Below are 14,053 nucleotides of genomic sequence, written 5' to 3'. Positions count from 1 at the left end.
GCACAACGGTGACCCCTATCCCAGTCGGGGTGTGTGCAATGCCTGGCACAATGGGGTCCTGATCTTAGTTAGGTCCTCTAGACGCTACCGTGATACACCTAATAATAAAGAGGATTCCCAGCCACACACTGTAGCCATGCAAGATGCAATCAGCCTGGCAAGTTGAGCCATCAAGTCCCCACGACCGAGATCAGGAGCCCTGGGAATGAATGCCAGCAGGCCCTGGCTCTATCAAGATCCATCATTTTTAACGCCCATTGGATTCAGCTGCTCCATCTCCAGTGCATCGGCAAAGGACTCGGCTACCGAATATGGGTGACAGAGATGGACAGATGGGCCCCACCCCACACCGTGGGCCCCCGAATTCAGCAAGCTGTCAGCACAGGCCGGTTCGAGACTAAGGGACAAGGGCACTGAGCTGGGGGTCAGGGTTCTTGTTATTTGCCATTTGAATTGCAGTAGCGCCTAGCAGCCCTAGTCATGAACCAAGACCCCAGTGTGCTAAATGCAAAGAACAAAAAGAGAGTTTCTGTCCCCCAGGGGCTTCCAGCCTAAGGATAAGGCAAGAGACAAGAGATGGATGGAACCAGATGGGCAAATACAAGTAAACAGTCCTGGGCAGCGCGATGGGCAGCGGGCTCAGCACACGAACAGCCTAACCACTGTCACGTTTTTTGTAGGCATCACAGCAAAGGAGAGTTTTGAGGAGGGCTCTGAAGGTGGATAACGAGGTGGCTTTGCAGACTCCTGGGTTCTATTCCCGACTGAGTGTGTCTAGTGGGTTAACGCAGAGGGAAGGCCTAGACGTCAGGACTCCTAGCTTCTATCCCTGGTTCTGGGAGGAGAGTGTGGTCTAGTGGTCAGAGCAAGGGGGTGGGGAATCAGGACTATCCTCAGCTCTGACAGTGACTTTGAGGGGAAACTGAGGCACAAAGAGGGGAAAAGCCCTGATGCCCATCCACTTCTGCTCTAACCCCCATGCCCCACTCCCCTCCCAGAGTTGAACCCAGAAATGTTGGCTCCCAGCCCAATGTCCTAGTCACTGGATTACACGCCCTCCTGAAGAAAGCTAATGTTTTGAGATGGAAAGGAAACAATTTTGTATTTCAAAAAGGGTCAGTGGTGAAACAGATGATACCAGAAAGTTAGCATAAGAACAGCCAAACTGGGTCAGACCAAAGGTCCATCTAGCCCAGTGTCCTGTCTTCTGACAGAGGCCAATGCCAGGTGCCCCAGAGGGAATGAACAGAACAGGTAATCATAAACTGATCATCCCCTGTCGCCCACTTGCAGCTTCTAGGACTGCAAAGGCTCCTAATAAACAATCAAGCCACAATCACCCTTCCCTTAGTCCCAGTCCAAAGCCCCGGACTCTGCACACACACAGCTCTGCCAATACCCCTCTGTCCCAACCTGCAATCCCCTACTCTCCCAGCCCCAGGATCTCCAGGGTGGCTCGTACCTGCTTGGCCAGTCTGACAGCATCACTGGTGAGTTTGGTACGGAGCTGGCAGTCGAGGTGAGCCGCCGGGGCAATCTCCACAACCTTCTGGTGCCGCCTCTGGATGGAGCAGTCCCGCTCGTAAAGGTGCACCACATTCCCATACTTGTCCCCTGCAGAGAAAAGAAAGTCAATGCTGATCCCCTTCCAGGGACTGGGGACCCTGGGTCACGTGTAGAAGCGCCTCCAGGCAGGCAACACCCAGCCAGTGCTCCTCAGCCATGGGGCTGGATCAGAGCCAACGCCCCCTAGAGGGGAAAGGCCCTGCGTCCCATTCCCTGCACCCGCTGAGTCAGCCAGTTCATCCTGGGCTGGGTTGGGCTGGGCAGGCAAAGGGATATTAGGGCTCACCCAGAATCTGGACCTCAATGTGTCTTGGCTTCTCGATGAACTTCTCCACAAAGAGAGCCCCATTCCCAAAAGCAGCCAGCGCCTCTGAGAATGCCCGGGTGTAATTCTCCTCCAGTTCCTGTAGGGGGCAGAAAGGTGAGAGATTGAGTCAGCAGTGTGGCCTAGTGAATAGAGCATTTGACTAGCACTCAGGACTCCTGGATTCTATTCTCAGCTCTGGGAGAGGACTGTGGTCTGGTAGGCTGGGCTGCTGGCTAGGAGTCTGGGTTCTATTCCCAGTTTTCCCACTGACTTACTGGTGATCTTTGGCAAATTATAAGATTGAGGTTCTCATTGTCCCTTGTGTTTCACAGAGACAGTCCCTGCCCTAAAAAGCTCAGAGTCTAAAAAGACACAAGGTGGGAGGGGAAATAGAGGTACCAAAAAGAAAGGAGACCTGCCCAAGCTCCACATCAGAACCAAGGATAGAACCCAGGCATCCTGCCTCCCACTCCAGCACCCATGCTCCCAATATAAAGGTAACGGAAGGCCCCTTCAGTCTAGGGCGACCAGACAGCAAGTGTGAAAAATTGGGACAGGGGGTGGGAGGTAACAGGAGCCTATACAAGAAAAAGCCCCAAATATCAGTACTGTCCCTATAAAATTGGGACATCTGGTCACCCTACTTCAGTCCCTGCTACCATCCACTGTGGAGCAAAGGGTAAAATGAGGGTACCTCTCTCTCTACTGGCCTATAGAGTGAGTCCTCCAGGCATAGAGATGTCATACTTCCTGTACACTCTTCGTGCAGCCTCAGGGTTTCCTGGGGCTCACTTCAGGCTGGGAGCAGAGACAAAGCAACCCAGCGCAGGGCTGGCATAGGCTGCAGCCTGAGCGTAGCAGGAAGTTTTTATCATATTTCTGTATATAGTTTCCATTCCCAATAAAGGGTTTATCCTGAAACTGCACTAAGTTAGCACATCTGTTTTCACCACCCAGCTGACCTCTAGGAAGGGAAATTAAAGAGATGTAGCTGTCCTCTGGCAAGAGGGTGCAGTGATGGCAGATGATACATGGGAGACAGCTCTGGAGCCCAGTGGTTTAGCACAGAGACATAGGAAGCCAGCACTGTGGCTGGGAGGTTTCACATGAGATGCATAGGAGAAGGCTCTTGCACCATCAACGCACCAGCCAATCAGATTAGCTGCACTTGCACCAGCCACAGGAACAGAAGCTGCAGATGCCACCGATGCATTCAGCCCCAGAAGCTGAGGCCAGGAAGACAGAAGGGTATTAAGGGCAGGTGTGTCTTTGCTCTGGAATCAATAGTACCTCATAGCTGCGCACGACCCTCATGCCCCGTCCGCCTCCGCCATACGCAGCTTTGAAGATGATAGGGAAGCCATACTTGTTGGAGAACTCATGGGCCTCATTGAGAGATGATATTGGAGAGTCAGTGCCCGGCACCACAGGGACCCCTAGGAGAGAGCAGATACAGGCATGTCATTCCCAGCTCTGCCACTGACCTTGAGCAAATCCCGTCCCCACTCAGTGCCTCAGTTTCCTCTTCCACCCTTTGTCTAATTGGAACATGAGCTTTTCAGGGCAGGGACTGCCTCTCGCTGTATGGCTGTACACTACCTGGTACAACAGGGGCCCTGCTTTCAGGTGAGGTCTACACAGTGCCCACCACGACCGGCGTCCCGATCTCAGTCGGTGACTCTAGGCACAACAGTAATAAACTTAATGAGATTGGTTTGCCCCAGCCTACACAGTGAGTCATGGGCAGAGCCATGTGAAATGCAGCACCTCCAGCAACACAGTGCCCCCTAGTGCCACTCAGGGGTCAGCACTGCCTGCAGGGAAATACAGTCCAGACTGCTCCTCCCACCCCATGCCCTACAACACAGCAGCCTCTAGCACCACACTGGTGCAAAGGGAGAGCGCGCCCTACCTGCAGAAATGGCGATAGCGCGGGCTTCCACCTTGTCACCCATCTTGCGTACCACCTCTGGGCTGGGGCCGATGAAGCGTACTCCAGCATCACAGCAAGCCTGGGCGAAGTCCGAGCGCTCAGATAGGAAGCCGTAGCCAGGGTGCACAGCATCCACTTCATTCTCCTAGGGACACAGACACAGGGAGAGAGGCATTAGAAAAATTGTGTGTTGGCTCTTTAAAACCCACAGCCCTTCACGTGCCCAGCAGATTAGGGAAACTGAGGCATGGAGACGGGCCGGTTGAATGTCAGAGGCAGGAACAGAACCCAGGAGTCCTGGCATCCAGTCCTTGCGCTGTAACCTACCAGACCCCATTCCCTTCCCAGAGTCAGGAACAGAACTCCCAGCCAAACCCCCAATCCAATCTAATGTGTAATTATTAATCATAATTAGGGCTATCAATTAACAGCAGTTAACTCAAGCGATTAACGCAAAACAAATTAACTACATAAAAAGTAGTCACAATTAATCACAGTTTTAATCACACTAGAACACCAATTGAAATTTATTATCAATATTTCTGGATGATTTTCTATATTTTCAAATATATTGATTTCAATTACAACACAGAATACAAAGTGTACAGTGCTCACTTTATATTACAGCAGTGCCACGCGAATGCCTGTTCTCGCTTTCAGGTGACATCGTAAATAAGAAGCACACAGCATTACGTCTCATAAAACTAAACAAACTATTTGTCTTAGCGATTGGCTGAACAGAAGTAGGACGGAGCGGACTTGTAAGTTCTAAAGTTTTACATTGTTTATATTATTAGTAATTAATCAACATACAACAATATAACAATTGTGTTATATCATAATTACACATCTATGTAAAGAAAATTCTACATCTGTCAGTCGCACTTGCACCATCAAGATTGCACTACTGTATTTGTATGAGGTGAACTGAAATCTATTTCTTCTGTTTATCTTTTTACAGTGCAAATATATGTAATCCAAACTAAAAAAATAAATTGAGCACTGTACACTTTGTATTCTATGTTGTAACTGAAATCAATATATTTGAAAATGTAGAAAAACATCCAAACATATTTATAATAAATTTCAATTGACAGTCTATTACTGTTTAATTGTGCGATTAAAACTACAATTAATCATGACCTTTTTTCATCTCCCCATTAATTGCAATGACTTTTTAATCATGTGACAGCCCTAATATGATTGTTCATTACACTTAATATTAATTATTAACTGTAACCTCCCCCCCCATGTTCCTCTCATACCTTGGCTACTTTGATGATGTCAGGAATGTGCAAATACGCCTGGACTGGGGGCAATCCCTTCCCAATGAGATAAGCCTCATCCGCCTTCTGTCTGTGCATGTGCCCCGTGTCCTGCTCGGAATAAACGGCCACCGTCCGGATCCCCAGCTCGGTGCAGGCTCGGAACACCCGGATGGCAATTTCCCCTGCAAACACACACACCAAAGTGTGACCCACAGGGGTTTGTACATGGAGGCAAAGGAGTGTAACTGGCTGCCTGAGTCTGCAGAGAGTCTGAGCCAATCACACTGCCAGTGGGGAGCTGCCTCAAGTGTGACTGGCACATCAACGATGCCTGAGCTGATCACTCCCAGAGGGAGGCTGATTCAGGGCATCTCAATGGCGTGTTTGCTCCCACCCCCACTGCCCTGGCGGACCGTACCAACCTCACCTTAAGGAGCCTCAGTGTCGGGCAGGAGGGGCTCAGCTCCCTGACCCAAGGCTGCTGGGATCAGTATGGAAAGGGGCCTGCTTCCAGCCTTGGTTCTCTGAGAGGGGACACCCTCTGCCCCTGTAATGAGGGGGTCCGGGTCATGGGACAGGATGGGGCCTTAGCACAGCAGCAGGGCCACAGAAGAGTTGATGGGATCCACTGCTGGGAGGGATTGCAGCAATGGGGGCAGGGTGCATCTCTTACCTCTGTTGGCCACCATGACTTTCTTGATGGGCTTGTACTCCACTCGCTGGGTGCTCTGGAAGGCGCCATGAATCAGGGAGAGGCGCTTGGCGCCCAGGAACCCGAGGCCCCCTCTCATGAAACACAGCTGCAGCATCTGAGGAGACACACACGGGGGGGCAGGTCAGGGTGATGCAAAGGGCAGCACGTGCAGAGAACAGGTACCCCTCTGCAAAGGCTCCCGGACACCAGGGGCACTAGGGGCAGGGCTGGGAGAAGAACCTCCTGCTTCTGCAATTGGGTATGAATACACCAGAGAAAGGGCTCCCTGCAGCCAGACGTCTGCCCAACCGGGGCCTCCTGCAGCCAGATCCCCACCGACCTAACCAGAGGCAAACGGGCTATTTGCAGCCGAGGAGGAGATCTCACTGGGACTAGCGCCTTAGAGGTGAATGGATGTGAATTCTGCCCTAGGATGAATGGGTCTGAATTCAGAGCAACCCTCTTGCTATTTCATCTCGATCATTGTGTGTGTTCCAGCCATGCCTACAGGATCCAACCGAAATCAGGGCCTCCACTGTGCCAGGAGCTGCACAACCCCGACCAACTCCGGGACCCCGTCAGCGGCACAAATCCACAGATCAAGGCTCTCTTGTGCTGGGTGCTGCGCAGACCCTCACTGAGATCAGGAACCCTGGGAGAAGAGTGGCCCCTGGTAGGAGAGGAGGGAGAATGGTGGGGTTGGAGGGGCCACACAAGAGCCCTCAGCAGGTGGGAGCAGTTGCAGGGAGTGCCTGAAATAGAAGCAGCTGGCTGGGTGGCACCCAGGGAGCATGGTGGAAATGGAGGGCAGCAATGCACCAGGCCCTTTCATTCTCAACTTGACTAGCTGCAAAGGGCTCTTTGTGCACAGCCCGAGGAACCTGTCTGCAGCTAGCACGCGCCTTGCGGTTAAACAGGGAAGTGGTAAAAAAACCACCAGGCGTTTAGCAGCAGATTTATTTTTACAGCCAAGAATCAATAGCGCCTCCGACGCACAGGCCCAAAATTAGCTTTCAGGTGTCGTCAGGCTCCGGGCTGGCTTCTCCCCCCAGTCAGGTCCTTGGAAATGAGACAAGCGGAACAAAGGAGCTGCTAACACAGCAAAGGCAAAGTGGCATCTTGGTCTGGATAATATCGTCAGGGCTTGGGTGTGTGAGAGAGAACGGAGTGGAGGGGAATGGGATATGGGGCCTTTCCCCTTGAGAGGGCACCAGCTCCAACCTGGGTTCATGGCAGGGGACTGGCTGGCTCTGGAGGGTGGGGAATGGAATATGGGGTCTTTCCCCTCTGGGGTTCCATCTCTGATACAGCCCCAGGCTCAGAGAACTGGCTGACTCAGAGGGGGTGGGGCCTGGGAAATAGGGGGCACTGGCTTCCATCTGGCTCAGGGTGTGGGAACTGGCTATACAGACTGGCTAGATGCTGTCCCTCTGTGACCCAAGTGATCCCCACTTCTCTGCAGCAACATGTAGGGCAAAGTTGTGCATTGTTATGAGCCTCTCCTCAGGAGGCAGGTTTTCCTGCCCTTGGATTGTTCCTGTGCCTCTTTCACTGCAGCGGTTCGAAGTGCACACCCCAGAGCTGGACGCAGTATCACAGTCACAGATGACGCATACAGAGATGATGCTACTTCCCTCTCCTGCTCGACCCCCGGCTGCTGAGCCACGCCAGGATCATGTGAGATCTCAGCCCTTGCATTGCAGCAGGAGCTCATGCTCATTTGGTTTACAGAACCGAGTCCTCTCTGGAGCCCTGTGCCTGGAGGAACGCCCTTGCCTCAGGCTGTATTCGAGCCCACCTTGTTCAAATGAGCCTAGGTTCCCAGCGACCGAGCTCCTTTTGTGCAACTGACCCCTTCGCCATTGCTCTTCCCTCCGCTGCCGAGCTTTGCACCCACTGCAAACTTTACCAGGCACAGGGAGTGACTGTGTGAGCCCCCGCATCATGCCCGGAGCTTACAGCCAGCAGGTGTCCCAGCACCGCAAACCCAGACAATCAAAAATCATGAGTAGGACCCTACCAAATTCACAGCCATGAAAAACACAGACCGTGAAATCTGGTCTCCCCTGTGAAATCTTGTCTCTTGGGTGCTTTTACCCTATACAGATTTCGAGGGGGGAGACCAGCGTTTCTCAAACTGGAGGTCTCGACCCAAAAGGGAGTTGCAAGGGAGGGAGTCATAAGGTTATTTTAGGGGGGTCACGGTATTGCCACCCTTATTTCTGTGGTGCCTTCAGAGCTGGGCGGCTGGACAGTGGTGGCTGCTGACTGAAGGCCCAGCTCTGCAGGCAGCAGAACAGAAGTAAGGGTGGCAATGCCATACCTGGCATCCTTCCTTCTGCGCTGCTGCTGGCAACGGCGCTGCCTTCAGAGCTTGGCTCCCGGCCAGCAGCCGCCAATCTCCAGCTGCCCAGCTCTGAAAGGCAGCACCACCACCAGCACCAGCGCAGAAGTAAGGGTAGCAGTACTGCAACCCCACCTGCCCACATACACACACACAATAACCTTGCAACTCCCCCACAACTCCTTTCGGGGGCAGGACCCCTTCAATTACAACACCATGAAATTTTCGATTTAAATAGATGAAATCATGAAATTTGCTATTTTTAAAATCCTATGACTGTGAAATTGACCAAAATGAACTGTGAATTTGGTGGAGCCCTAATCATGAGTCAGGTCCAGGATCGGCTCCAGGCCACAGCACGCCAAGCGCGTGCTTGGGGCAGCTTGCCACGGGGGGCACTCTGCCAGTTGCCAGGAGGGCGGCAGGCAGCTCCGGTGGAGCTCCCGCAGGTGTGCCTGCGGAGGGTCAGCTGGTCCCGCGGCTCCGATGGAGCATCCGCAGGCAAGCCTGCAGGAGATCCACCGGAGTTGCGGGACCACCGGACCCCCCACAGGGAAGCCTGCGGGAGGTCCACCGGAGCCACGGGACCGGCGAGCGGCAGAGCGCCCCCCGCAGCGTGCCGCCGTGCTTGGGGCAGCGAAATTGCTAGAGCCGACCCTGGTCAGGCCCCTCAAAATCTTGAGATCAGCTTAAAAAGCATGAGATGTTTTTAAAAGAATAAATATCCAGTTCTTTTTATCTAGCCTTCAGGGGTTCCATTTTCAATTTTTCTCCCTAAACTGAGTGGACAGAAATTGTTTTGAAATGAAAAACTGACAGGCTCACATGCCTCCAGGATTTAAGAAACCACACCAAGAAGGTTACGGGTTGGCTTGATCACAGTCTATAAGTACCTACAGGAGAAACAGATATTTGATAACAGAGGGCTCTTCAATCTAGCAAAGATCTAACAAGATCCAGCAGCTGGAATTTGAAGCTGGACAAATTTGAACAAGGACTAATAAGGTGCCTTTTTTTAATACAGTGAGGGGGATTAACCATTAGAACAATTTACCAGGGGATGTGGTGGATTCTCCATCGTTGGCCATTTTTAAATCAGTTTGTGATGTTTTCCTAAAAACTTCGCTCTAGATGAAATGGGAATTAATTCAGGGCCGGCCTATGGGTTGTTAGGTAGGAAGTCTGACTAGCTGATCACAGTAGTCCCTTGTGGCCGAACAGTCTCTGAAATATCGCCGGAGCTGGCAGTAGTATTGTAACCACCATGATCCACAGTCCATTTCAGAGTCCCTGCTTTTCCGCATCTGGTAGCATTCCACCAAGTCACACAGTGAGCCAGGAAACAGCTTCATCGCGGAGCCAACGGTGATGGAAATAATTTGTTAGCAAATCGCCTAATCTCCTGGAGGCAAACTAGCAAAAAGCACCTTCTCTTCTCTAATTAAGTACAAAACATAGATAAAAAGAAAAGCCCAACACTGGTTTCCTCTGCCTTCTTTGGGAGTCAGGAGGGTAGAAAGTGATTGCAAATGCCTCCAAATCTCTTTTAAGATTTTTGCCGTTCCAGGCTTTAGGCATGCCAGGAGCAACACAGCGTACAATTCTGTCTCCCTTAGATCTGCTTTCCTACTTTGGTTTTTCTGCACAGATCCAACGCTTTTTATAAAGCCTTGCCCAGCGTAAGAGAATTTCAGGAAGAGAAATGGATGTCGGGTAGGGATTTAAAGAGAGAATTGCAACTAAAAAGCCCCATAAAACACAGGCACTGTTGTGGATAACACTCAGAACTGGGAATCAGGACACCTGGGTTCTATTCACGGCTCAGCCACTGACCTCACCGAACCATAGCAGGGTAGGGCTCGAGAAGTCATCAAATCCAGCCTCCTGCACTGAGGCAGGACCAGCTAAACCTCGACCCTCCTTGGCAGGCGTTTGTCCAGCTTTTCTTTAAAATCTCCAGTGATGGGGTGTCATAAACAGATAGTTAAGGGTTAATGTCTCTTTTACCTATAAAGGGTTCAGAAGCTCAGTAAACCTGGCTAACTCCTGACCAAAGGACCAATAGGGGGACAAGATACGTTCAAATCTTGGTGGAGGGAAGTCTTTGTGCTTTTTGTTTCGGGAGTTGTTCGCTCTTGGGACTAAGAGGGACCCGACGTCCATCCAGGCTCTCCAAATCTTTTTAAATCAGTCTTTCATGTTTCAAAATTGTAAGTAATAGCCAGGCAAGATGGATTAGTCTTATTATTGTTTTCTCAACTTCTAGATGTTTCTTTTTGCTGGAAGGATTTTTACCTCTGTTTGCTGTAACTTTGAACCTAAGGCTAGAGGGGGTTTCCTCTGGACTATATAAATCTAAGTACCCTGTAATGCATTTTCCATCCTGATTTTACAGAAATAATGTTTACCTTTTCTTTTCTTAATTAAAAGCTTTCTTTTTAAGAACCTGATTGATTTTTCCTTGTTATAAGATCCAAGGGAATTGGATCTGAACTCACCAGGGATTGGTGGGGGGAAAAGGAGAGGGGATGGTTAATTTCTCTTTGTTTTAAGATCCAAGGAGTTTGGATCTGTGTAAAGCCTCTCAAGGCAACCCAGGGAGGGGAAAGTGTGGGGGGGTGGGAACAGGGAGTGTGCCAGACACTAAAATTCTGGCAGGTGGCAGCGTTACCAAATCTAAACTAGTAATTAAGCTTAGAAGTGTTCACGCAGGTCCCCACAATTGTACTCTAAAGTTCAAAGTGGGGAAAAAAACCTTGACATGCGGATTACACAACTCCCTTGGAAGCATGTTCCAGAGCTTAACTGCCCTTAAGAGTCAGAAAGTTTTTGCTAGTATCTGCCCTCAATCTCCCTTGCTGCAGATTAAGCCCATGACTTCTTGTCCTGCATTCAATGGACATGGAGAACAATTGAGCATCAACCTCTTTGTGCCAGCCCTTAACATATCTGAAGACTATCTAGCCTCTCCTCAGTCTCTTTACTCAAGACAATATATATGCCCAGAGTCTGTAACCTTTCCTCATAGGTCAGGTCGTCTTCTAAATCTTTTTCATTTTTAGTGCTGTCCTCTAGTCTCTCTCGAATTTATCCACATCTTTCCTGAAGTGTGGAGCTCAGAACTGGACACGGTGCCCCAGCTGAGGTCTCCCCAGCGCTGAGCAGTGAGAGACAATTACCTTCCATATCTTACATACAACACTCCTGTTAATACACCCCAGAATGAGATTTGCCTTTTTCACAACAGCGCCACACTGTTGACTTATATTCAATCTGTGATCCACTATCACCCTCAGATTCTTTGCTGCAGTATTGCTGCCTAGCCAGTTATTCCCCATTTTGTAGGTGGGCATTTGATTTTTCCTTCCTAAATGCAGTGCTTTGCACTCATCTTTATTGAATTTCATCCCGTTGAATTTCAGACCAATTCTCCAATTTGTTTTGAATTCTAATCATGTCCTCCAAAGTGCTTGCAATCCCTCCCAGCTTGGTGTCATCTGCAAATTTTATAAGCATAGTCTCCACTTCATTATCCAAGGTACTAATGAAAACGGTGATTAGAACCAGAACCAGGAAGGATCTCAGAGGGACCCCACTAGATATCTCCTCTGAGTTTGACAGTGACCCATTGATAACTACTCTGAGAGTATGGTCTTTCAACCAGCTGTGCACCCACTTCATAGTAAATGTGTCTAGCCACAGTTCTCTAGTTTGCTTATGTGACTGTAATGTGCAGGGGTGGCTTGATGTATTTTGCCGCCCCAAGCACGGCAGTTAGGTGGCTTTCAGCGGCTTGCCTGCGGGAGGTCCGCTGGTAATGTGGATTCAGCAGCATGCCTGCGGGAGGTCCACCGGTCCCGCGCCTTTGGCAGACCTGCTGCCGAATAGCCGCCGAAACCACAGGACCGATGGATCTCCCGCAGGCATGCTGCCTAAGACAGCCTAACTGCCGCCCTCAAGGCGACTGGCAGGCCACCCCTCACGGCTTACCGCCCCAGGCACGCACTTGCTGTGCTGGTGCCTGCAGCTGCCCCTGGTAATGTGGGACTGTGCCAAAAGCCTCACTAAAATCAAAACATACGACATCTACTGCTCTCCCCCTACCACTAGACCAGTAACCCCATGAAAGAAGGAACTTAGGCTGGCTTGGCATGATTTGTTCTTGACAAATCCATGCTGGCTATTTCTTATCACCCAAGTCACTTTCCAGTTAGGTTGGATATTGCCTGGACCCTGACGAAGACTGAGGAAGCCCATTAAGCCTGGCACTGCACAGACTGCAATGAGGGGCTCTGGGTGCCGCACAGACCTCTGGCCGAGATCAGGGCCTCCACTGGGCCAGGTGCTGCACAGACACCAGAGGCAGTCACTGCCTCAAAGAGCTTACAATATACATAGACGAAAGCTGAGTGGAGAAACAGAGACTTGCCCAAGGTCGGAGCTCAGAACAGTCCTAATCCTTCCCTGCTCTAACCACTAGATCCCACTCCTCTGCCAGAGCAGGGACTAGCACCTAAGAGTCCTGGCTCCAAACCCAGTGCCTTTATCCACCAGACCTCATTGCCTCTGACTTAGCCTCTTAAGGAACAGGGATTTAACCATGAAGCAACATGGAATTTGTTCCAAGGCAGCCTGCTTCCGTCATCCATTCAGCAGGCTCACCAACTCTGGCACTTGGGTCACGAGATCCCTGAAAGTTGGCTTCTATTTACACGTGCTAGTGACTGCAGTAAAGAGCTAGACATGAGACTCTAATGGGTTTGCATCTGTCAGACTGAATTTGCCAGAAGCCCTTTTAAACCATGTGAAACGTTGCTACTCTTGGCTCTTTTAAGCATGGGAGACAGGGCACAAATTGCTGTGGCCAGAACGTGGTGAAGAACACGCATGTTACAAGAGATCAGCCCGATTCAGGCAGGCTTTTCACATGGCTTGGGCACAGACATGTGTACAGCAGAGACTGAAAATTACTTGTTCAAATTGGGACGTTTTGACCTTTTGATTCAAAACAACTTTTTGCTTTGACATTTTCTTTAATTTTTTTTAAAAGCTTGAAACAAAACATTTTGTTCAACCCAAAATGATTTTTTTTTCAACTTTTCGATTCGCCAAAAATTCCAGATAACATTGTGCTCAGTTCGACCTCACACAATGTTCTTGATTTTTTGGAATCGCTAACCAAAAAAAAACCAACCTGTTCTTTGACACCTTCTACCTTAACCTCATTGGAGCTCAGAAAAATATGGGCACCAGGGATTGAAACTTATCCTGGCTCCACTGCTGAGAATGCAGTAGTGAGAGATGCATTCCTTTCCAGCCCTTCCTGTTTGGATAACCTCATCCTCAAATCATGTCCTTCCACCTGCCATCTTGCTTCTCCCATGCTGCATCTCTTCTGTGATTACATCAGCCACCACTAGGGGGCAGAAACCAATCATTTAGCCCATTTGAAAGCCTGGAATCTCTGCTCCCAAATGGCCTCAGCCATTCATCCCTCACCTCAGAGGCTCAGCACGGATCAGCTGTTTCCCCTCTCACTCTTTTTTACTGTGCATGTGTCGACTGTAAGCTCTTCAGAGCAGGACAAGTGGACAGGGCACTGCACTGGCCATCAGTACACTGGAGTTCTGTTCCCAGCTGTGCCACTGACCCTGGGCATCTATGGACCTTCCCTTCTCTGGGCATCTGTTTCCCCTCCCACCCTTTGTCTATTTAGAATGTGAGCTCTTCCGTGCCCCTCACTGTGTGTCCGAGCAGTGCCTGGCACAATGAAGGGCCCTCTCTCAGTCAGGGTCTATGCAGTGCCCAGCACAACGTGGGCCCCCCTGATCTTGTCTGGGGTCTGTGCAGCACCTGTCACAATGATGGGGCCGCTATTCTCAATCAGGGCCACTAAACACTTCCATGATGACAGAAGGGTATAAGGACAGTGTGAAAAAGC

At 50.3% G+C, this 14,053-nt stretch overlaps 1 protein-coding gene across 4 annotated transcripts in view; it reads right to left on the bottom strand.

Moving 5' to 3' along the window:
* Positions 1 to 14,053, bottom strand: part of PC (pyruvate carboxylase) — a 239,134-nt gene that overhangs the window by 127,074 nt on the left and 98,007 nt on the right. For all 4 annotated transcript variants that reach the window (XM_030568620.1, XM_030568617.1, XM_030568618.1 and 1 more), the window contains 6 exons: positions 5,748 to 5,883; positions 5,072 to 5,256; positions 3,786 to 3,951; positions 3,164 to 3,309; positions 1,853 to 1,970; positions 1,463 to 1,614 (listed from right to left, as the gene is read on the bottom strand). In XM_030568620.1, coding sequence (XP_030424480.1) covers positions 1,463 to 1,614; positions 1,853 to 1,970; positions 3,164 to 3,309; positions 3,786 to 3,951; positions 5,072 to 5,256; positions 5,748 to 5,883 — 903 coding nt within the window. The remainder of the gene's footprint in view (positions 1 to 1,462; positions 1,615 to 1,852; positions 1,971 to 3,163; positions 3,310 to 3,785; positions 3,952 to 5,071; positions 5,257 to 5,747; positions 5,884 to 14,053) is intronic.

This window comes from Gopherus evgoodei, chromosome 7 (genome assembly GCF_007399415.2).
Source record: "Gopherus evgoodei ecotype Sinaloan lineage chromosome 7, rGopEvg1_v1.p, whole genome shotgun sequence".
Lineage (NCBI taxonomy): Eukaryota > Metazoa > Chordata > Testudines > Testudinidae > Gopherus > Gopherus evgoodei.
This window is presented reverse-complemented; position numbering and strand designations above follow the sequence as displayed.